The sequence below is a fragment of the Epinephelus moara genome, chromosome 14 (assembly GCF_006386435.1).
Source record: "Epinephelus moara isolate mb chromosome 14, YSFRI_EMoa_1.0, whole genome shotgun sequence".
Classification (NCBI taxonomy): Eukaryota; Metazoa; Chordata; class Actinopteri; order Perciformes; family Serranidae; genus Epinephelus; species Epinephelus moara.
Window position 1 is genome coordinate 6973573 of NC_065519.1, and position 23337 is coordinate 6996909.

A 23337-nucleotide genomic window follows, 5' to 3' on the forward strand; every position below is an offset into this window, starting at 1 on the left:
TGGAAATGGTTTGGAATAGGGATGCTTAATATTTGATTTCTTGCCGATATCTGACATGCAGATACATAACAACTTTTTTGACCAATACCGACATCAATATATCCACTTTTTTCCCCATTTAATTTTAGTGATCATCAGGTGTCTTCTGTAGTGGAACTAACACATGCACACTCTTATTGTGACGGCCCATCAGCAGCTTGAGACATGAAAAGCAATACTTTTCAATCTATGTGATATTTATTCATTGTGCAAATTAAGAAAAAGTATGTATGACTTACTGATACTATCACGCATCCCTATATTTGGAACTGACAGAATGTTATGGGAAAGTTTTGAATGTACATTGTTGTGCCTGTTGTTTAAATTATATTCCTAAAAATCCCAAAACATATCTAATGTTACCTTGAATACATTCCTTTATTATTGATTGAAAATCTAGTGCTGCGCTGTGTGACCGTTGAAACGTCACTAGAGTCAGTTATTGGTGTGTACAGCTAGTTGGTGGTGGGAATGTTTAACGAGCAAGTAGGCTAAAGTTTGCGTGTGCTTATCTGCAAATGCCTGGGACCTTCAGTATTTTATTGATTCTGTATATTAATCACTGGTGATAGTTGTCTTTACTCTGCCTGCAGCAAAAACAAAATAGCTACATCTTTTATCTGCTGCAACATAAAAACATTCACATGCATGTCTGTGCACCAGATGACAGTAAACAGCTGGTGTGTGACATATAACACACATGTATGTTCACTCTGGAGCTTCAGTTGACACAGAAATGGAAGTGTTCCAGCTGTTTGCTCAGAGACCTGCAGGGCAGTGCGGGGGTGTCGGTGCAGAGGTGCAGGTGCACTCTGAGAGCCGGAGGTTGTGGTGAAGTGGAAGGTTTCACCTTCGTCATTTCTCAGCACAGAGAGCGATGTGCAGGCTGCTCTGTGACCACATCCTCTCCTCTGCTGCCGCTCTCTGCTCCTCTGCAGGGTTTCAACCAGCAACAGCTCTGACCTTCTTCAGATGAGTGTTGATTTCCTGTTGTTATGTGGCAGACTCACACTCCTACACTTACTTTCCTACTGACAGTGTGTGAACTAAAGGAGTCACATCTTTATTCATGTAGAGAATGTTAACTGTCATACACTTCTCTCACTTGTGTAAAATGGAAAAACTAGTTCTGACTTAAATAAATTCACTTTAATCAATGATTTCTTTATGATACAGAACAGTCAGTGGAAATTAATCAAATCAGATTTAGTCACCTCTCAGTTTGCTCGATGGAAAAACTTATTAAGACCTAAATAAACCTACTTGTGAAGTTTCCCTAAGCTGATGTTTCAACATCATGTAGGTGAGGAATAACTAATTTCGATAAGAGAGCAGCTAAAAGTACCTCACACTCTCTGTGGAAAAGGTGATGCTCAGTGTAGGACAAAATGGCTTAATCTTTCATTTCAATCAACCATTTTAATATGAAGAGTGTCTAAAGTGAACATTAACCCATGCCTGTTTAGATAGGCTATTTGCTACTAGTATTTCTGCCTGGAGGTGTCATGAGAATCATAAAAACCTTTCTTTTAAATATTAAAATTACAGTATACAATTGATTTGATCCTCTGAAACACTTTTATTGAGAAGCAAATTAAGCAAACAAGCAATTTGCAACCACAAACAGAATTATTATCAGAAGTATTTATGAAAATGTGATGTCAACATATCTACATGTCAGTTATAACTTAAAGGGCAAATTCAGTATTTTCCAACCTGGACTTTATATATCCATGCTTTTGAGTCTAAGTGACTGATGGGAACAACAATTCTTGAAATTGGTTTAATATTGAGCAAGAGTGCGCAACCAGCAGCGACGAAACAGGCTGCAATGTAACAGTATTGGGCAATTGTGCACCAGCAATTTGAGTCTATTTAAAGTGCTTGTTTTTGCCACTGACAGGCTCAGATTGGTAGTATAGGTGTCTGACAACTTATGGAAAGGATCCCTACAGAGATTAAAGAGTAAAATCCTTTTTGTTTAAACAGAAACACCGCTATCGTCACACCCACCAGACTCCATTTAAATAAACTGTAATTTTATCATTGTACAACGGACTTTATTCAAAGCCAACAGAAACCAAATCAAACTCAGAAAATTTATTGTGGTTGGTCTTTCCACTGTTCTGCAATCACCAACTCTGGTTTGGTAGAAACAAACCTTCAATTCACAGAGTTAAATGTGAATATATGCTGCCTCTGTACTCGCTTAAATTACTATTTATTTGAATGGAGTCTGGCTGGTTTTGACGATAGCGATTTTGAGGCTGTTTTTAGTTAAAAATGATATTACTCTTTAACAAAAAGGTCTATCTCTGCAGGGATCCTTTCTATAATGTTGTCAGACACTTCTAATCATAATATGAGCCTGTCAAAAAAATACCGAAGTTACCCTTTAACAAGAATACACACATGACTGTTCATCTATTTTAGCAGAATGCAAATACACTGCAACATACAAAGTTCAGCGCTTATTTACAAAAACATTTTCGACTTCCCAGAATGCATCTGCTCAGCTCAGCTCTCAGTGGTTCCGCTTTCCACTCGAATTCTGCAACACACAAAGGACACAATTTTATCACTCGTTCATTCACACATAAAAATGTACAGAGCCAGTTTTTAGGTGAAGGACAAAGATTATGTGTGAGGACAAACCCGAAGCTTCCACACCAGGAACGCCACAAAGACTCCGTAGACCATGCTCTTGACGATGAAAACACCGTAGGAGAGTTTGGCAGTCTGTGTGATCTTCAGATATTTCTCTGCACAAACATACAGATGAGGGAACATGAGCCAAAGAGGAAACATCCAGTGCACTTTACTGACACCAAGGACACTAAATAGTAGCAGGGGTGAACCACAATATATTTACCTCTTGTCAGGACACCTTCTTTAGCTGATAGAAAAAGAAGAAGAGGATTAGACGAGGGCAGATGGTTGTTCACATGTATTTTCAATCAGGTTTGATTCATTTCTGAGGTCCAAATGAAACATACCTTTGTCTCCAGAAATTGAATCTGAGTTATATTCTGTATCTGTCCCATTGTAGAAGCTGACAGTGCACTTGAATTCAGTGTTGGGGTTGTACCACTCTTTGGCAGAGACCCTCAGCCTGCTGGTGATGGTGTAAGTCTTGTTCTTCCTCCGCAGGGCAGCGTTGTCAGTCGCCACACCAGTGGTGACGTCTTCTCCACCGACCTGCCAGGACACACTGACATGGTCTGGGTAGAATCCACTGGCCAAACATACAATGGTCTTCTCCGCATTGCCTCTCTTGTTTTTACACTCTTTTTCTGAAGGAGGAAGCACTTTCACTGTCGGTGGGGTGATCTGTAGATTTTCTTCTGCAAGGACAAAGGACAGAAATCACTAAATTAAAGCTGCCTATAGATCAACGGCTAATGTACATGTGACATCTTAATACCAGTTTAGACATGAACGTCAGGGTATTGAAAGACTCAGAACCTCATATGCTGAACATAAACACCAAATAAAACGTGATTGTTGCAGAATTGAAATTTCTTTTTAGATAAATGTTTGATTTTATGGTAGTGATCTTACAGAGAACAGTCAGTTTGGCTCCCTCTCCAAAATAAGCAGGAGTACTGACAAAGATCTACAACAACTGAATTAACATGTGACTTTTATTTCATTTGTACTGCCCTTTTAAGTTTTTCAGCAACAGCTCATATGAAGTACAATCCCTATATGTAATGGATCCCATTTATAGCCTCATTAATGTGATTTAAATAAACATTTTTGCATTCAGTTTTTGTTGAAAAATCTAAGTTTTACCATCTGATAGCAACTGAGAAAAGGTTTACGATGACATCCTGTGAATGCTGATATTTACAGCTTGAACATATAATGCTATAAGTCTGGTGCCAAGACCAAACACAGCATATTTGCCATTGAACAGAGAGATTTATCACAGTTATCGACAATTTTTTACAGTTTTGAAACAAAGCAACACGATGCTGCTGCAGCGAGTCACCTAATAAGACATTAAAACAACCGATTTGAGTCAAGAGAAGGTCACAAGACAAACATATATGCGTATGATTTTTCTAATTTTCTTACCCAACACTGTCAGTCTGGTGCCACTGCCAAAGTGAGCAGGCTCCAAGTTGTTCACAGTGATACAAGGCTACAGAAAAACTGTTTGAGCTCTCAGCCCTGAAGCTGTCGACTGTCTCTGTGCTCTTTTTCAGATAACTCAAAAACATTTGTAGAAACAATATCAAGCTGAACTGCTAACAGCATTAAATGTCTGATTTAAGGTGCATTTAAGAGCAGGAGATTAAAAACAGCTCTCAGCTCTAATCTGGCAGTTACCAACTAGTCTCATGGAACATTATGTTCTAAGTTTTGTGATTGCCTTACCTAAGACGGTGAGTTTAGTTCCAGCTCCAAAGTAAGCCTCTGACTGTGAGCTCACAGTGTTTCACAGAGCTGATAAGAACTCGCTGTGACATTAATAATCTGGGCTCAGAGCCAAATGTTTTATCGCTGCAGCAACTTTTACTGGAGAACACAGACAACTTAGCTCAAGCTTCCACCTTTAACTTCTTTTTGCGCTTTTAAAATGAGATTACTGTGTTTCCTAGCATCAAATAGAAGGTCTAAAAGTACATTTTTAATACTCAACAGTTTTCCTGACTCGCACACCTGTGAGTTATGCTCTGTGAGACGTGTCTGTCGCAGGTTTTCTTACCTAAAACAGTGAGTTTAGTCCCAGCTCCAAAGTAAGCCTCGTTGTAGGAACACAGAGACTTTTGACAGTTACAAAAACTCTTCCTGCTGCCTCTCTTTATCTCTGCCTCTTTGAGATTATCACAGCTTTGTCACTCCTTCACGTGTAAAGACTTTGACTTCAATTCACTTCAGTTTGCAAAAGAAATCAAATGTTCCTTCACTAACTTTCACCTCTTAAACATCCTTCTGCTTTTGTGACTATTTTGTGATATTATAGCCAAATAACAGCTGTAATCATGGTCTATCATGGGTGGTTAGGAGTCAGTCGAGCTTTGGAGTGAAGGAACAGTGTCAGAAACATCTTAACAAAATCAAACCTGAGCAATAATTGATGAGCTTTAAATGTGTTCTTACCCAAAACAGTTAACTTTGTTCCTCCACCAAAGTAAGCCTCAGTACCACCAGTGTCACAGTGAATGTGATCAGAGCTCAAAACTATCCAGGATGCTGCCTCTGCTTTGCTTCTTTACATTTACATACATACAGCCTGTTTCTTTTGTTCAAGAATCTTTTACAACTCTCAGTAAACACTGTTTTGCTTTATTTTAATTACTCACTAACCAAGAACAGTCAGTTTTGGTCCCTGGCTGAAATAAGCTTCACACTGACACAAGGTTTAAGCTTACAAACAGAAAGCTCTGAGCTAAACTTGAACTAGACTTAAGTACAGTAAGTTAAAGATAAAAACACTCCAATTACAACGTTACTTTGAATTTGATTTCTTACCTAAAACAGTTAACTTTGTTCCTCCACCGAAGTAAGCTTCACCAGCACCAGAGTCACAGTGAATGTGATCAGTGCTCAAAACAGCCCAAGATGCTGCTTTTACTTTGAATCTTTACATTTGAGTTTTGTATTATTTGGACTTTAAAACCAGCAACTACAAACCTCTGAATAGGTTTGGCACTGTCACAGCTCCTAAGCTTAACACCAAAAGCTCTCAGTAGAACTTAAACTAGACTTGAGTATAGTATGTTTTTTTTAAAGACACAGTAACATTTTTTTTTTTTAAATTAGTTTTGATTTCTTACCTAAAACAGTTAACTTTGTTCCTCCACCGAAGAAAGCTTCAGCAACAGTACCATAATCACAGTGAATGTGATCAGTGCTCAAAACAACACAGGATGCTGCTTTTACTTTGAATCTTAACAGGTGAGTTTTCTATTAATGCAACTCTCCATTTTACTTTTGGTTTTACAAATTGTATGTAACACAAACTTGTCATTTACCACCGTATTAAACTTTATTATAGCTTACCAAGAACAGTCAGCTTTGTTCTTTGGCCAACATAGGCTTTAGACTGACACATGCTTAACAACACAAAGCTCAGGCTGAACTTAAACTACTCTTCAGTGCAATATTTTTACTGTAAGAATGAAACACTTACACTGCTTTTTTTGATTAGTTTTGATTTCTTACCTAAAACAGTTAACTTTGTTCCTCCACCGAAGAAAGCTTCATAACCACCAGTGTCACAGTGAATGTGATCAGTGCTCAAAACAGCCCAACATGCTGCTTTTACTTTGGAGCTTTACATTTTAGTTTTGTATTAAATATAACTTTCCTGTTTTTTAAAAAGTTGTGTGCAATACAAACCTTTAAATAAACCGAGGTTAGACTTCAACTCACCAAGAACAGTCAGTTTTGTCCCCTGGCCGAAATAAGCTTCGTTCTGACACAGCGATTGAGCTTAACGACAAAAACCTCTTAGCAGAACTTAAGTGCTGTACATCTCTTTAAAACAAACATGCCAATAACAGTGCTTTTTTTAAATAAGTTTTGATTTCTTACCTAGAACAGTTAACTTTGTTCCTCCACCAAAGTAAGCCTCTGCATTGGTGTTCACAGTGAATGTGATCAGTGCTCAAAACAGCCCAAGATGCTGCTTTTACTTTGCTTCCTCACATTGGAGATTACGAATAAAAGCAACTTTCCTGTTTTTCACAATACAACCCTCTCAATCACCACCCTGTTAGACTTCATGTTAACTCTGTTTTGTCGGTTTTTAAGTCAGTTTTGTTCCTTTACTGAAATAGACTTTGAGCTAACATGTTTAAGCTTATCAACAAAAAGCTCAGAGCCGAATTTAAACCAGACTTGAGTGCTGTAAGTTTCTTAACATAACCATGACAGTGCCTTTTAAGATTCGTTTTGATTTCTTACCTAAAACAGTTAACTTTGTTCCTCCACCGAAGTAAACTTCTAAGCCCTGGGTCACAGTGAACTGGATCAGTGCTCAAACCAGCCCAAGATGCTGCTTTTACTTTGAATCTGAAAATGTCCTTTTTCCTCTCTTCATGTTTTTACTAGTTTTATGCAAGACAATGTTTTCAATCACCACCCTGTTAGACTTTATCCTAACGATTGTAGGTAATGGGCGTAGGCTACAAACAGACACATTCTTTAAGCTTAAGAAACTAAATTTCAAAACTAAATTTCTCGACCTGATTGCATTAAGTGTAAGAAAAACAAAACAAAGCAATTACAGCACTATTTTTTGATTTCTTACCTAAAACAGTTAACTTTGTTCCTCCACCGAAGTAAGCTTCTCGGTTTGAGTCACAGTGAATGTGATCAGTGCTCAAACAGCCCAACATGCTGCTTTTACTTTGCTTCCTTACATTCTAGTTTTGTAATAAATGCAACATTCTGTTTTTTAAAAGTTAATGCAACTCAAACCTCTCAATCACCACCCTGTTAGACTTTATGTTAACTTACCAAGATCGGTAGGTTTTGTTCCCTTTGCTGAAATAGGCTCAAATACTGTCTCAGTTTAAAGCCTTAGGACACAAACTCTAAGCAGAATTTAAGCTAGACTTGAGTATAGTGAGTTTCTTAAAAACACAAGAACAAATTTTAAAATTAGTTTTACATTTCTTACCTAAAACAGTTAACTTTGTTCCTCCACCGAAGTGAGCTTCATATCCCTGGTTCACAGTGCACTGGATCAGTGCTAAAACAGCCCAGGATGCAGCTTTTACTTTGCTTCTTTACCTTTAATTTTTCTATTGATGCAACCTTCCAAATTCCTGTCCTCTTTTTTTTTGTCTCTACAAGTTGTATGTGATACAGCCCTCTCAGTCACCACCCTGTTAGACTTTAGTCAGTTTTGTTCCCTGGCTGAAATAGATTTCAAACTGATGCAACATTTAAGCTTAAGAACAAAAAGCTCTGAGCTGAACAGTAAGTTTAAGTTTGAGACACTTTCATTACAGCGGTATTTTTTCATTAGTTTTGATTTCTTACCTAAAACAGTTAACTTTGTTCCTCCACCAAAGAAAGCTTCGTTACCAGAGTCACAGTGAATGTGATCAGTGCTCAAAACAGCCCAAGATGCTGCTTTTACTTTGAATCTTTACATTGAAGTTTACGAGTAAATGCAACTTTCCTGTTTTTCACAATACAACCCTCTCAGTTAACTCCCTGTTAGATCTTATGCTAACTTATTAAGAACAGTCAGTTTTGTTCCCTGGCTGAAATAGGCTCTGAGCTAACACAACATTTAAGATTAACAAAAAGCGCTGAGCAGACTTTAAACTAGACTTAAGTGCCATTACAGTGCTTTTTTCGCGATTAGTTTTGATTTCTTACCTAAAACAGTTAACTTTGTTCCTCCACCGAAGTAAGCCTCTGCAGTGTTGGTCACAGTGAACTTAATCAGTGCGCAAAACATCCCAGGATGTTGCTTCTAATTTGCTTCTTTAGTTTTTAGTTTTGCAATAAATACAACTTTCCTTTGCATTAAATACCATCAGCTGCTGCAGTGTACGCTGTGTGTTTACACGCTGTATGCAGTACAAAACGGTTTCTCCTAATGACAGATTTGTTAGGCTTTTATATGTCGTACTTCTCTTACATGTGGATTCATGTGAATGAATTTTGAGCTTTTACTCACCAAGAACAGTCAGTTTTGTCCCCTGGCCAAAATAAGCTTGGTACTGACACAGCGTTTAAGCTTAACGACAAAAAGCTCTGAGCTGAGCTTCAATTTTAGCTCGAGTACAGTAAGATTTTTAAAGAACTACTCCAATTACAATGGGTTTTTTTTACATTTGTTCTTGTTTCTTATTTTATCATTGAATATATGTACAATATATATTTCTTACCTAAAACAGTTAACTTTGTTCCTCCACCGAAGTAAGCTTCATAAGCACCAGAGTCACAGTGAATGTGATCAGTGCTCAAACAGCCCAGGATGCTGCTTTTACTTTGCTTCCTTACATTTTTGTTGCTTTTAAATTTACTTCATTATATTTAACGTCGCTTTTCTTTAAATCCCAAACCAACATTTGCTACCATCTGTTTTTACAAGTTTAATGCCACACAAAGCTTTTTACCCAAACATCAGACCTGCTTTAACTTGTTCTACTTTTTTACATACCAGACAATTAATCAGAAGAACTTTTGATGTCTTACTTACCGAGAACAGTCAGTTTAGTCCCCTGGCCGAAGTACGCTTCGTAATTGGCACAGCGCTTAAGCGTAACACTAAAAAGCTCTGAGCTGAGTTTAAACTATAAATACAATATCAGTCTTTATGCACCACTCCAATTAAAGCTATTACATGTGTTGTGTATCATCCTTGACTTACCTAAAACTGTCAGTTTGGTTCCTTTTCCAAAGTAAACTTCGTTCAAGTTGTCACAGTGCAGAAATACTGAGCATGAAACTCTCAAGTCTTCCTCCACCAGATTTAACAGACACTTCTGATTATACTGAGACTCTAAAGCAAAGTGACATTTATAGAAGCACAGTATTAAACTGGAATATTTACCTAAAACAGTCAGTTTGGTTCCTTTTCCAAAGTAAGCTTCGTTTGCATTGTCACAGTGCAGAAATACTGAGCATGAAACTCTTGACTTTTTCTCCACCAGATTTAACTTTAGAAACTTTTTACTGATACGTCTGGTAATACTGAGACTCTAAAGCAACGTGACATTTATAGAAACACAGTATTAAACTGGAATATTTACCTAAAACAGTCAGTTTGGTTCCTTGGCCAAAGTAAGCAGGGTCGTTGTAGTTCACAGTGTTCTCACTTCAGCTCAATATTTCAGCTTTTTCATAACAAACTCTTTTTCCTTCACTGCCAAACCAACATTTTTGACTGTTCTGAGTTTGTCTCAGTGAACTGAAGCAGTGAGAGATCCTACTTACCCAAAACAGTGAGTTTTGTCCCCTTTCCAAAGTGAGCTTCAGCTCCAGTGTCACACTGAGTGTCTCCTCCACCAAAAAGTCTCTAAACCTTCCATAATCAGCATGTAGAGACACAGTGTGATGATCCAGAGGATGAAGAAGGTTCAAACACGCAGGACGAGCTTTATAATGTCCAAATATATCCTTTATGTCAAGATGAGTGAAAGAAGCATCCTGATGCTTCACATATGATTTGAAAGTCATTTTAAAAACTATTTTTCCTGCCAGTTTTCTACATATAAATGAACAGTTTGACACCAGAGTGTGCTGCCGTCCTCTACACCTTCATATTATTGATATTTCTGCTCTCCTCAGTGTGTCAGGCAGCTTGTAGCCGTCTACACAATGGGTGTTAATGGGAGGAGGTTTTTGTACGGCGGCTCTATGGGGTTGTATCACCGTGGCCCCCTGTCCCCACGGTGAAAAAGCATCACACAAAAACCTGCTGTCTCTTCGCTTCTCTCCTCTCTCCCTCCCCCACCCAGCTCCTCCATATCTCAGCCTCCATCTGTGTGTGTGTGTGTGTGAGAGAGCAGCTGTGCAGGTCGGGCTGACTGACGGATGAACGAGCTCCAACCTGACTGCTGCTATTTCTGTGACAGCTAAGAAAAGAAGTGAGAACAGAGGGGAGGAAAAGGAAACTGGTCTTTGTTTGTGTTTGTAGCAGCTCAGAGGGAGGGACATCTCTGCTGGTCACACCTCTTCATCCTCCCAGTTTTCAGCCAGCTGAGGAGGAGACATGTTTACTGAGTGACATGCACCACTTCATATGTATTCATGTAATGTGAAAGGTGTCACTCGTCCTCATGAACCCAGAGATAGTTATTACCTGACACTGTGGCGCCCCTCAGCTCTATGAAGTATTTCCACAGCTGATAAACACATTGTACACTACCTGCCAGCACTAAACATCAGAAAAAATTTGCAACTAACTGGTGTAGGTGGAGACCAAAACAGAGCTAAAAGAAAGTGAATATTGGACTTAAATTCACCAGGTGGCCAGAGACACGACTCCAGATGAGTGCTAATGTTGCTCTGGACTGTAGCTCCTGGATGTGTAAGTCGTCGTTTTGCCCCCAGGTGTCCCCCAAAAAAGTTTTTGTAGGTTTTATAACAATAAATGACTCCAGATCTATATAATGACATCATAACTAGCTTAATACATTTTGATTTATGTCATTAACTAATGATTGCAGAAGTAATGAGGGTAACAGAATTTCTTATATTATTTATTATTTATTACATTAGACCGTATTGACATCAAAATCAGAATCAGAATCCAGTTTGGTGCCAAGTCTGTTTTCACATTCAAGGAGTTTGCCTTTATGTATTGGTGCAAAAAATAAGATTAAAAAAAATAATGCAAAAATTGAGACATTAATGTATTCTTCACCATGAGCTCATTTTTTTCTTCAATGTTTCTGTAAAATCATTTAGTCATTATTGAATAACACCTGATTTAAGGACCAGCTTTGAATTTAAAATTTAGCTTAAATACAACATGTAGCATGGGTCTGTCCACTGTGTGATTCTATCTGTTCCTAAATTTAAAAAGAAATCTTCACAACAGATCCCTCTGTTATATTATTATTAATCCACATGAATGGAAATAAAAGCCTAGTTTACATTCTTTTATTATACTTAATAGAAGTCAGGTAAGACACTGCACTATGAGACATCGTTAACGTTGCTAAGACCAGAATCCCAGTCTAGTTCATTACCAAGTTGGTTTTCACATACATGGAGTTTGCTTTGGGTTATTGGTGCATAATAGAATATAATAGACTTTATTGTCATTGCACAAGAAGTACAACAAAATTTGCTGTGCCATGCCTGAAATATAAAAAATAGAAAATAGACTAATAAAGTCACAACACATACATGTAAGCAATCATCCCAATCAATAAATATAGAATAACATTAACAGCAGTATTGCAAGTTCACCCATTGTACTGCACGTTTGAATCAAGAAGCAAATATCAGATAGAAAAAATACCATAAACATGTAGATAAAATATACTGTATTTTAAAAAAATACGTGTGCATCTGAATTAAAATGAAAGAGCTGTACAGTGTTTAGAAGTGTTTGTGCACAAATTTGTCCCAGGAATGAGCAGAGACTCGCAGTACAAAGTATACAAATAATGTGCAGTGTACAGAGATATGTCCCAAAGATGTGTCACATTTACTCTTTTTACTTTCAGGTAAACAGCACCACATTCAGACCACTTCACATCTGAACAGCTCAGTTTAACAACAATAAAATGATTTGACCTGCCACTGTTTTTACACTGAGCTCCCACATCTAAGTGTAATCCCACATGAACCCTGCAGAGGTCAGTGTGTGATAACCTCTTGAAATTGATAAACTTTGATCTTTTTCTTCTGGCTGCAGACAGAATTAAATAATATAAGAAATTGTAGACTTGAGCACAGAGTGACAGAGATGAGACACTGCAGGGTTATTATGTTGTCTGGGATGTATAAACCTAACAGTGTTAACACCTGCTGACTTATCTGAGCTGATCAGCTTTGTGGTGTTGCAGGAACGTCACTGACGGCAACTCCTGTGCCTTTAATAAACTAATGAAGTTCATCAGTTTGTTGTTTAAAGGTTTTCTTTTTCAGTTGGTGTCCTAATTTTTATTTTTATGTCACATTTGCCTTTTATAGACCTTTATTCAACACATTAACCCTCCTCACTCATCCCTCCTCTCTGTCATCTCCTCCTGGTGTCTCCTTGATGTTGTTGTTAAGCTACTGAGGCTTTCTGAATCACTGTGCTCTACTGGAGGCACAGTAATACACAGCTGAGTCTCCAGCCTCCATAAACTTGATCTGCAGAGACGACTGAAGCGCTGAAGGCCGGGACATGGTGTGCTTGGACTTGTTGAAAGGAGCTTCAGTGTTCACAGTACCTTTACCAAGAGAATATGTCACCAGCTGCATGTTAGCGACGCCGCTCTGTATGTACCACAACATGTTGTAATATTGATCATCATCTTGTTCACACTGCAGAGTCACAGCCGAGTCTCCCTCACGGCTAAATATAAATGGAGGCTGGATGATTTTTACACAGAAGGAGAAATCTGGAAAACAAGAAGAAAGATAAGTAGATGAACGATAACTTGAGCATGAAAATCTTTGACAAGACAACACTTAAGAGAATTTAAATGTTCTTACTGCAGAAGTTTAGAAGTGCAACCAAGAAGATGTTCATAGTCACAGTGATAATACAGTTATACTGAGCAAATAAAATCACTCTGTCGTCCTCTGTCAGGCTGCAGGTGTAACTCACTGCACTGCTACGATCACAGCTTCTGAAATAAGCTCTGATCCTCCCCCTCGCCTCTGATTCTCTTTTACCAGGAACTCTTTGCACACATACAGGTTCATAGATGTTTCTTAGTCTCTGTCTACTTGTGGACACTGAGCAGGAACTGTAGGTTTTGAGTTCTTTGCTTAAGGTTTTTTGAAGAGAGCTGATAGTAAACATACAGTGTAAATTTGTATTGTTGCTTTTATAGATCTGACCGTTTGACACCGCTGCATCAGATGGACAAAAGCCCATCAGACTGGCTACAGTAAAGTGGCTGAAAGAATTTGTTTTGCTTGTATTATTGCTGCAACTTCTAGCTATTTGTGCCTCTGCACAGGCAACACTGAAGCCATAGACATTATGTTTTTGGGTTGTCCTTTTATCTGTCCCGTTCTTGTAAATAAATGATAAATACATTTTTTAAAATTTGTAGCAGATGTCCCTTTGGACCAGAAAAACTGATTAGATTTTAGTGGTAAAAGGTCAAGGTCACAGTGATGTCACAAAACACATTTTGGGCCATGACTCAAGAATTCATACCTTAAAGCTATAGTGCGTAACTTCTACAGGTCCGTAAATGTCCGTTTCACCCAAGCCACTACTAGAGGAGATGACACAATGCTGATTAAGCCGATCGGCTCCTCTAACATCTCGCGGTATTTTTCAATATATATCATTTTTAGTATGTGTGTCAACCAGCAACATTCCCGCGCTGGCACACAGGAAATGCTTCCTCACAACAAGAAGGGAGGGGGAGGAAGAGCGGAGAGTGTCATAGCAAGAGGTAGAGCGCAGGTAGAAAGAGAAAGCAACATGGCGGAGAAGCGGCTGAGACACGGTTCAGAAGTGGATCCTACCACAAAGGCAAGTGTTACTCTGTGTATGGTGTGTGGCAACTGGCGAGTGTTACTCTGTGTATGGTGTGTGGCGACTGGCGAGTGTTACTCTGTGTACATGGAAGTGCCGCCGACTTATTAGTTGTAATAACGCATTATCCGCTGGGAGGCGACAGAAGTTACACACTATAGCTTTAATTATGACAAAGTCTGACACAAACATCTAATAGGATAAAATGATAAAGTGATGACATTTTATATCCAAAAGGTCAAAGGTCAGCTTCACTGACATCATAATATCATATCTCAGGAACAGATAAGGTTACATTTGGTCTGATACTGAACTTGTGATACTAATCGTGGGTGCCCACCTTGAAACTGTGCTGATTGTATAGGTAGGTAGGTAGGTGGATGGATGGATGGATGGATGGATGGATGGATGGACAGATGGGTAGGTAGATGGATGGATAGATGGGTAGATAGATAGATAGATAGATTGATAGATAGATAGATAGATAGATAGATAGATAGATAGATAGACAGACAGACAAATAGATAGACAAACACTCCAATTTTCATGAGTTGAAGTGAAACATCTAAGGCTCTTTCTATGCACACAAAAGGCTTGGTCTCAAATTTTGCTTACACATTTGCTTGAATCCGTATTTGAGAACACTTTGCCACCATAATCCAGATTCCATCCACTCCACCTGACAGATGCAGCATATCATCATGCTGATTAAACAGCATCATTACTACACAGGTGTTGCAAGTTTTTAGGGAGCGTGCAGGAATGTCCACCAAAGCTGTTGCCTGTGAACTCTGTGATCATTTCACTACCATAACCCGTCTCCAGTGCCGTTTCTCAGAATTTGGCAGTACATCTAGTGAGCCAGCCGAGGACCTCTACATCTGGATTCTTCACCTACAAGATTGTCTGAGACCAGCCATTGAGATGAGCGTCTCTGTGAGGGTTTCTGTTAGTTTGTGCTGAAATTCTTTGTATGGCAAACCAACAGTAACCTCAGTTGTCCAGGAGGCTGGTCTCAGACCATGTTGCAGGTGAAGAAGCTGGACGTCCAGCACTCACTGTTTTTCCTCCTTTATCAGTGTGCACCTCGTTTATCGCCCACAGAACGAGGCTGCACGCCAACATTTTCAGAACAAAATAAAACAGGCTGCAGTGAGAGTCTCTCTCCATGGGATATTTAAAAATGGTGGATTTGTGCATTTAGTCCTTCTCAGGCAAGCTCAGGGGTTTAGAGTTGTCGTAGCCCACAGGAACGACGCTCGGCGACGTTTTGTTTTTCTCCAAGTGAGGATTAGAATATATGCAGTTCACATAATCCGGTCAAAATTAATATATATTAATGCTGGAAGATCTACTCATTACTGAAAGTGTCTGTCATATAAAAACTTAAGTACTGGTCAAAGTTGTCATGAAATATTCAAGGTGTGTAAAATGTGTACCGTACTGCTCAGTGGAAATGGGGCTTTATATTAAGTTAGAAACCAATATTGTCTCAGTGTGACTCACACTATGCTCCAGATTGATTTAATGATATTATACCAAACAAGCCACAGCTCCTTCCTGCCTGTGTGCCATCTGTGACAGCCACACTAGTTATTTGTACGACTGTCTGGTCTGCGTGCATCACTGTGACTGGCGGCACAGTAGTAGGTGCTGCTGTCATTCAGGAACAGCCCAGGAACTTTAAGAGTGAAGCTGTTTTTGGATGTGTCAATAGACGACTGGAAGTGCCCTTCATTTTGTTCGTACTCTCTGGTGAGGTACTCCACTGGAGCTCCGTAGTGTTTTTGTCGGTACCAGTACATGGTGAAGCTGCCCATGCTCGACCCTGCACCCATGCTGCACTCAAAGCTCACTGTGAGTCCGGGGCGGGATGTTTGATCTCCTGACTGAAGAACTACAACAGTGAGACCTGCAGCACATGAAAGATGTTTTATCATGTATAACCTTGATGTACGGAACTGTAAATTAAATCAAATATATGATGTGTAAATGTGATGAGAGCATTGTTAGTAAGTACATCCATTATAAGTTAATACATAAAACCCACCTGAGTGTAAAAGAAGCAAGAGGTAAAGGACTGTGATCAACATGTTAGCAGTGAGCCGTCCTCCACCTGAATGAGGCACACCTCAGTCTGCTCAGCACAAAAAAACACAAGGTCACGTGATCACATCACTCCAGTGTGAGCCTCTTTACTGGCTCCCAGTATGTTTTACAATAGATTTTACTGATTACTTTAAAGGCTCTTCATGGTCTCTCTCCCAGCTTTATCTTCGACCTCTTAGTGCTCTACACGCCAGGACGTACTTTGAGGTCCTCAGGCAGCAGAGGTCTTTTGTCTGTTCCAGAGGCTCGGCTGAAATCTAAAGGGGACAGAGTGTTTGCTGTCAGGGCCCCGAGGCTCTGGAACGGTCTGCCCGAGGAAATCAGGTTGGCCGAGTCAGTGATCTCTTTTAAGTCCCTTCTTAAAACATTCTTTTATCGGAAAACCTTTCCTGATTTTACTTAAGTTTTAAGTTCATTTAAACTGTCTTTTATTTCCTCAGTTCTCATACACAATCAGTTGTTGTTTTCACATCTTGTCCATATAACTATTGATATGTTAAGACCGTTGTAACTCTGTTTTGCAAAGCGCTTTATAAATAAAGATTATTATTATTATCAGTGTTGCAAAAGTCAAGCATTCAGTGATTCCTCCAAAGTGTATTTTCAGGTGGTAAAGCATCTGAAACAGCATTTACACCGTGACATCAAAAGTGAGACGAATGTTTTTAGTATTTTTGGTATGATAATATTTGAAGTAACAACTGGAAAATATACTTACACATTTGAATCACTGGTTAATAAATGTAACGTACAATGTAAAATATTACGTTCCATTTATTCTTACAATATGTTGTCCTCATTGTTTAATTAGCAGTTCTTGCAATGTCATAATTTTCTGTTAATGTAATAATTTTGCTCCAGGAACTTGATATCATTTGTGTAATTATCATCGAATTAACCCCCCCCCATTTTATTTTGTGCTGAAACAATAAGCAAATTAATCTACTTGTTGATCAACATGAAACTGATCTTTTTATTGAGCCTATCAACACTTTTAATCATTGATTAATGCTTAAAATGTGAAAAAATAAAATAATTCTGTTTTCTGCTTTCATGTTTCCTATCATGATGAATTCAATATATTTGGGTATAGCTATAACAACAAGATGATACGTGGAAGAGATCATCATGCACTCTGGGAAATTATGAACATTTATCACTAATTTGTTATTTATATTTCATTGACATAGAAATAATTGATTACTGAAAAACAGCCAGATTATTTGATGATAAAATAGTCATTAATTGCAGCTATTGATCACAAATGTAGCTAAAACAATGAATCAGCAGGAGCAATTTTGACATTTAGTTTCATTATTTTTTGTTTAGCTAATGATGCCATTTTTGTTCACTTTATGAGGGTTTGCTGCTTAACTGTTTTAGACCGTTTCAAACTGGACAACATAAACATTCTAAATAGGTCCCTTTGTATNCCCTTTGTTTTCCTGTTTGAATGTATGTTAATGCAGAAGCTGACAGGAAGTAAACAGGGACCAAAGTTGTTGCCCTGGCAACAGAATAGCAATGAAATGGTCCATATTTAAAAAAAATCTGAACGATAATATAAACGATTATTTTATTACATTTCGTTGCACTGAATGCTCTCCATCACCTGTACAGTGTCAGGCCCTGGTGGAACGTGATTGGTCAGTCCTGATTTAGGCGGTCATTTTAAACTNTCCTGTTTGAATGTATGTTAATGCAGAAGCTGACAGGAAGTAAACAGGGACCAAAGTTGTTGCCCTGGCAACAGAATAGCAATGAAATGGTCCATATTTAAAAAAAATCTGAACGATAATATAAACGATTATTTTATTACATTTCGTTGCACTGAATGCTCTCCATCACCTGTACAGTGTCAGGCCCTGGTGGAACGTGATTGGTCAGTCCTGATTTAGGCGGTCATTTTAAACTCACATTGCCCCGCCCACTATTTTCGCCACTCAAGTGGAACCGACTGACCGTTAAAACACTCACCAGGTAAAAATGATCACACACCTTAACATAATTAATGCGTAAACATTCATAAAGGTGGCCATTAACATTTATTACAGTTTGTGTCGCATTTCATAAGCGAGATAAGTTATGTCGCCTCCGGACGGCCATGACGGAATGACTGTTGGAACTACTGTTGGACAGGTGTTACCAAGTGTCGTCGACTCCTGTGCACCTGTCTTGCTGAAAGGGCCTCCTCTCCAAGACGTCCTCTCCAACATGCTAGAAGTCACTGCTTTGTTTTACGAGGTAAGCCTTTGTTTCTTGTGCCAATATATGTATCATGATTTGATGCTGACGCTTAGTTTAAGGTTACTTGGTTTTTGTACGCTTGGTCTAGCTAACATTTGGTCAAGCTAACGGTCGGCTAAGCTAACGGTTGACTAAACTGACGGTCGGCTACGCTAAGGGTTGGCTAAGCTAAAGGTCGTCTAAGCTAACGGTCGGCTAAGCTAACGGTTTTGGGGCTGTAAGGTTACAGCAGATTGAACGTATCTGCTCTCCTGCTGTTTTATGATAAGACTTTATTAATCCCACACCGGGGAAATTTGCAAATTACGGTGTTAAAAATGGATAAATATATTACAAAGTACAAATTAGATAAAATACTAAACATAAAAAGCAAACAAAGTGTGTATATAGATTGATAGTAACGTACAGAATAGATACAGATGCTGTATGTTCATGATTGATAGTTGCACAGAATAACTGAAATACACACATGGTGTGTAGTATATTAACTGTAAATATAGACAAAGTGGCCTGTAAATATAAATGCACAGTATATAATATTGCAATAATAAATAAGATAGTTGTTCTATAGTAACAATTCAGTGTAACACACTGTGCAGCATGTACATATTCGACTTTAACTGTCACACTTAAGTCTCTTAAGAGTGTATTTACTGTACTTTGCATACTCTAAGTATATGACCATAAAACCTCCTAAGTGTATAGAATATTATCCATACAGTATTTATTATATCATGACACTTTTTTGCACTACCTGTACCACAACCCCTTAATGATAAATATATATGTACTGTATGTATGATAGATAGGCTAGATATAGACATACATATATATATGTATATATATATATATATATATATATATATTTTTAACATATAACCTGAGGTGGAAATAGTACAGTATTGTGTTGGAAGTGGTGGATGATGATGCAGAGACAACAACAGTTTTGTCATACTGCTATGCTGTCTTTTGTGATTGTTGTCCTGGTGTTGGCTGCTAAATTTTGCCCACAGAGGTCGTTGTCATTGACCTTTGAGTAGTATTGAAATTGACATTGATTTTGAATTAATTTCTTATCTTGGCTCAACGTGTTTTTCATTTTGTTTGGACAGTGACAGCTGTTTTTGTAGCATATTATCCTTTTTGGTATTGTTGGAACGTTTTGATTCAACTTCATCGCAATTTCAGAGGCTGTTTAATTGTATTACATTATTCTGAAAAGTGACACAACAGCAGCTACTATCCACACAACATCACACGCATGAACAGTTTAATTGGCCATTTATTTCAGAACAATTCCTGCGACTTAGCCTTGCAATAATGAACAATTTTGTTCTATGTTAACGTTTCAGTGTAACACACTGTGCAACATGTATATATTTGCCTTTCACTGTCACACTTAAGTTTCTTAAGGGTGTATTTTCTTTACATACTCTCAGTTTATGCACATAACACCTCGTAAGTGCATAGACTATCATCCATACAGTATTTATGATATCATGATAGTTTTTGCAGTGCCTGCACTTTTGTACCACAACCCTGAATATACTTGTTGTCTAGCACTTGAATATATAGCAGCAACAAGTTTGCTCACATTTGTCAGTTCTGTAGTTTCGTTAAGTTTTATGTCTGTATTTCTTTTAAGGCAAATTTCCTCTCTGTGTGTATACCAAGAGCTACTAACCTTTAGTCTCAGGATCCTGAATATGAAAACAACAGAGAAAAAAGGGAGCAGGGTTTTTAGTGAGGGGGTGACATTAAACCACATCACTGTGTACTGGCAGCGCAGAAATACACAGCTGAGTCTGATAGAGTCACACTGTTAATAGTCAGAGCTCCTGTTTTGATGTCCTGTCTTGTCCTTGCAAACCGATCTTCAAACTGCTTCTCGTTGACGGGGACACTGCCAGTGTAGCTGTATCCAATTAAATTAATCAAACCGCTCTGTGTTTGCTGGTACCAGAGCATTAAATTAAGACTGCTATCATTGTGACTGCATTTAAATTCCACCCTGGCCTTTTCGTCGACTATTCTTGGATCAGATTGTTGAAACGTCACACTCTTGGCTTGAGCTGTGGGTAAAACAGATTCAAAAAGTGGTTGATACAGAATCCACAGTGAAAAATCAATTGTGTAGTTACTGTAACAAAAAAAAAGAAAACATGCAATAGATTATTATTTCTGTAGTAATTTCATTACATGTAAGTAAAATGAGAAGAAATCCGATCACAGTTGGAGACATCCTTCACGTTTTCTCTGTTGCTGGTGAAACTTCCTTCAGTGAGAGTCTGTATGAAGAGGCACACTGCCTCATGTGAATAGATGAGGGTTTTTAGTGAGGGAGTGGCATTAAGCCACATCACTGTGTACTGGCAGCGCAGAAATACACAGCAGAGTCTGACACCTTTGCTTTGCGTACAACCAGAGCTCCTGTCACTGTGTCTTCTCTTGTCAGCTCGAATTCTTTGTCAAACTGCCCCTCATAGTTTTGGGCGCTGTTTGCATATCCATATCCAATGAGGGTCATAGACATGCTGTCTGCTCTTTGCTGGTACCAGAGCATTACATCAAGGTTGTTATCATTGTGACTGCATTTGAATTCCACCCTGGCGTTTTCATCGACTATTCTTGGATCAGATTGTTGAAACGTCACACTCTTAGCTCGATCTGCGGGGAAAACAGATTCAAAATGGTGGTTGATACAGAAGCCATGATAAAAATACCTTTCATATAGTTGCTGTAAAAAAAATAACACAATTAAATTGTTATATCTGTAGTAATTTCATTACATGGAAGTAAAATGAGAAGAAATCCGATCACAGTTGGAGACATCCTTCACGTTTTCTCTGCTGCTGGTGAAACTTCCTTCAGTGAGAGTCTGTATAAAGAGGCACACTGCCTCATGTGAAAGGATGAGAGTTTTTAGTGAGGGAGTGGCATTAAGCCACATCACTGTGTACTGGCAGCGAAGAAATACACAGCAGAGTCTGACACCTTTGCTTTGTGTACAACCAGAGCTCCTGTCACTGTGTCTTCTCTTGTCAGCTCGAATTCTTTGTCAAACTGCCCCTCATAGTTTTGGTCACTGTTTGCATATCCATATCCAATGAGGGTCATAGACATGCTGTCTGCTCTTTGCTGGTACCAGAGCATTAGAGGAAGGTTGTTATCATTGTGACTGCATTTAAATTCCACCCTGGCGTTTTCATCGACTATTCTTGGATCAGATTGTTGAAACGTCACACTCTTAGCTCGATCTGTGGGGAAAACAGATTCAAAAAGTGGTTGATACAGAAGCCATGATAAAAAATACCTTTCATATAGTTGCTGTAAAAAAATAACACAATTAAACTGTTATTTCTGTAGTAATTTCATTACATGGGAGCAAAATGAGAAGAAATCCGATCATAATTGGAAACATCTTTCAGGTTTTCTCTGCTGCTGGTGAAACTTCCTTCAGTGAGAGTCTGTATGAAGAGGCACACTGCCTCATGTGAAAGGATGAGGGTTTTTAGTGAGGGAGTGGCATTAAACCACATCACTGTGTACTGGCAGCGCAGAAGTACACAGCTGAGTCTGATAGAGTCACACTGTTAATGATCAGAGCTCCTGTTTTGATGTCCTGTCTTGTCATTGCAAACCGATCTTCAAACTGCTTCTCATAGACGGGGTCACTGCCAATAAAGCTGTATCCTATTAAATTCATCAGACCGCTCTGTGTTTGCTGGTACCAGAGCATTACATTAAGACTGCTATCATTGTGACTGCATTTAAATTCCACCCTGGCCTTTTCATCAACTATTCTTGGATCAGATTGTTGAAACGTCACACTCTTGGCTTGAGCTGTGGGTAAAACAGATTCAAAAAGTGGTTGATACAGAATCCACAGTGAAAAATCAATTGTGTAGTTACTGTAACAAAAAAAAAAGAAAACATGCAATAGATTATTATTTCTGTAGTAATTTCATTACATGTAAGTAAAATGAGAAGAAATCCGATCACAGTTGGAGACATCCTCCAGGTTTTCTCTGCTGCTGGTGAAACTTCCTTCAGTGAGAGTCTGTATGAAGAGGCACACTGCCTCATGTGAATAGATGAGGGTTTTTAGTGAGGGAGTGGCATTAAATCACATCACTGTGTACTGGCAGCGCAGAAATACACAGCAGAGTCTGATGGAGTCACACTGTTAATAGTCAGAGCTCCTGTTTGGACGGCTTGTCTTGTCATTGCAAACCGGTTTTCAAACTGCTTCTCATAGACAGGGTCACTGCCAGTGTAGCTGTATCCAATTAAATTCATCAGACCGGTCTGTGTTTGCTGGTACCAGAGCATTATTACGAGGGAAGTATCGTCATGGTGGCAGTTAATCTGGACCTCAGTGCCCTGCTTCACTATCTGTGGAGGAGATTGTTGAAATACTACAGCGTTCACCTGATCTGCAGAGAAAACAGATTAATGAAACTGTTAATGTAGCAACAGACAAGGAGACAGTACCATATTAATATTAATATTATTAAATATCTTGATTCTTTTAGCATTTTAAACATGAATAGTTTCATATTATTCAGGATGAAATTTAAGATCTCACAAGAAAACCAGATGAAGAGGATACCAAATGTGAACATACAGTCAGGTCCATAATTATTTGGACAATGATACAGTTGTCGTCATTTTAGCTCTGTACACCACCACAATGGGTTTTAAATGAAACAATGAATACCTGCTTAAAGTGCAGACTCTCAGCTTTCATTTAAGGCTTTTTTCAAAAATGTAGTATGAACCGTGTAGGAATTACAGCCATTTCT

At 38.6% G+C, this 23337-nt stretch overlaps 1 gene segment (V, D, J or C); it reads right to left on the reverse strand.

Moving 5' to 3' along the window:
* Positions 1-1598: 1598 nt before the first annotated feature.
* LOC126400873 (T-cell receptor beta-1 chain C region-like) overlaps positions 1599-23337 on the reverse strand; it is a 23807-nt gene continuing 2068 nt past the window's right edge. The window contains 5 exon segments of the C gene segment in view: positions 1599-2590; positions 2695-2801; positions 2912-2935; positions 3036-3383; positions 6424-6483. Coding sequence covers positions 2564-2590; positions 2695-2801; positions 2912-2935; positions 3036-3383; positions 6424-6483 — 566 coding nt within the window.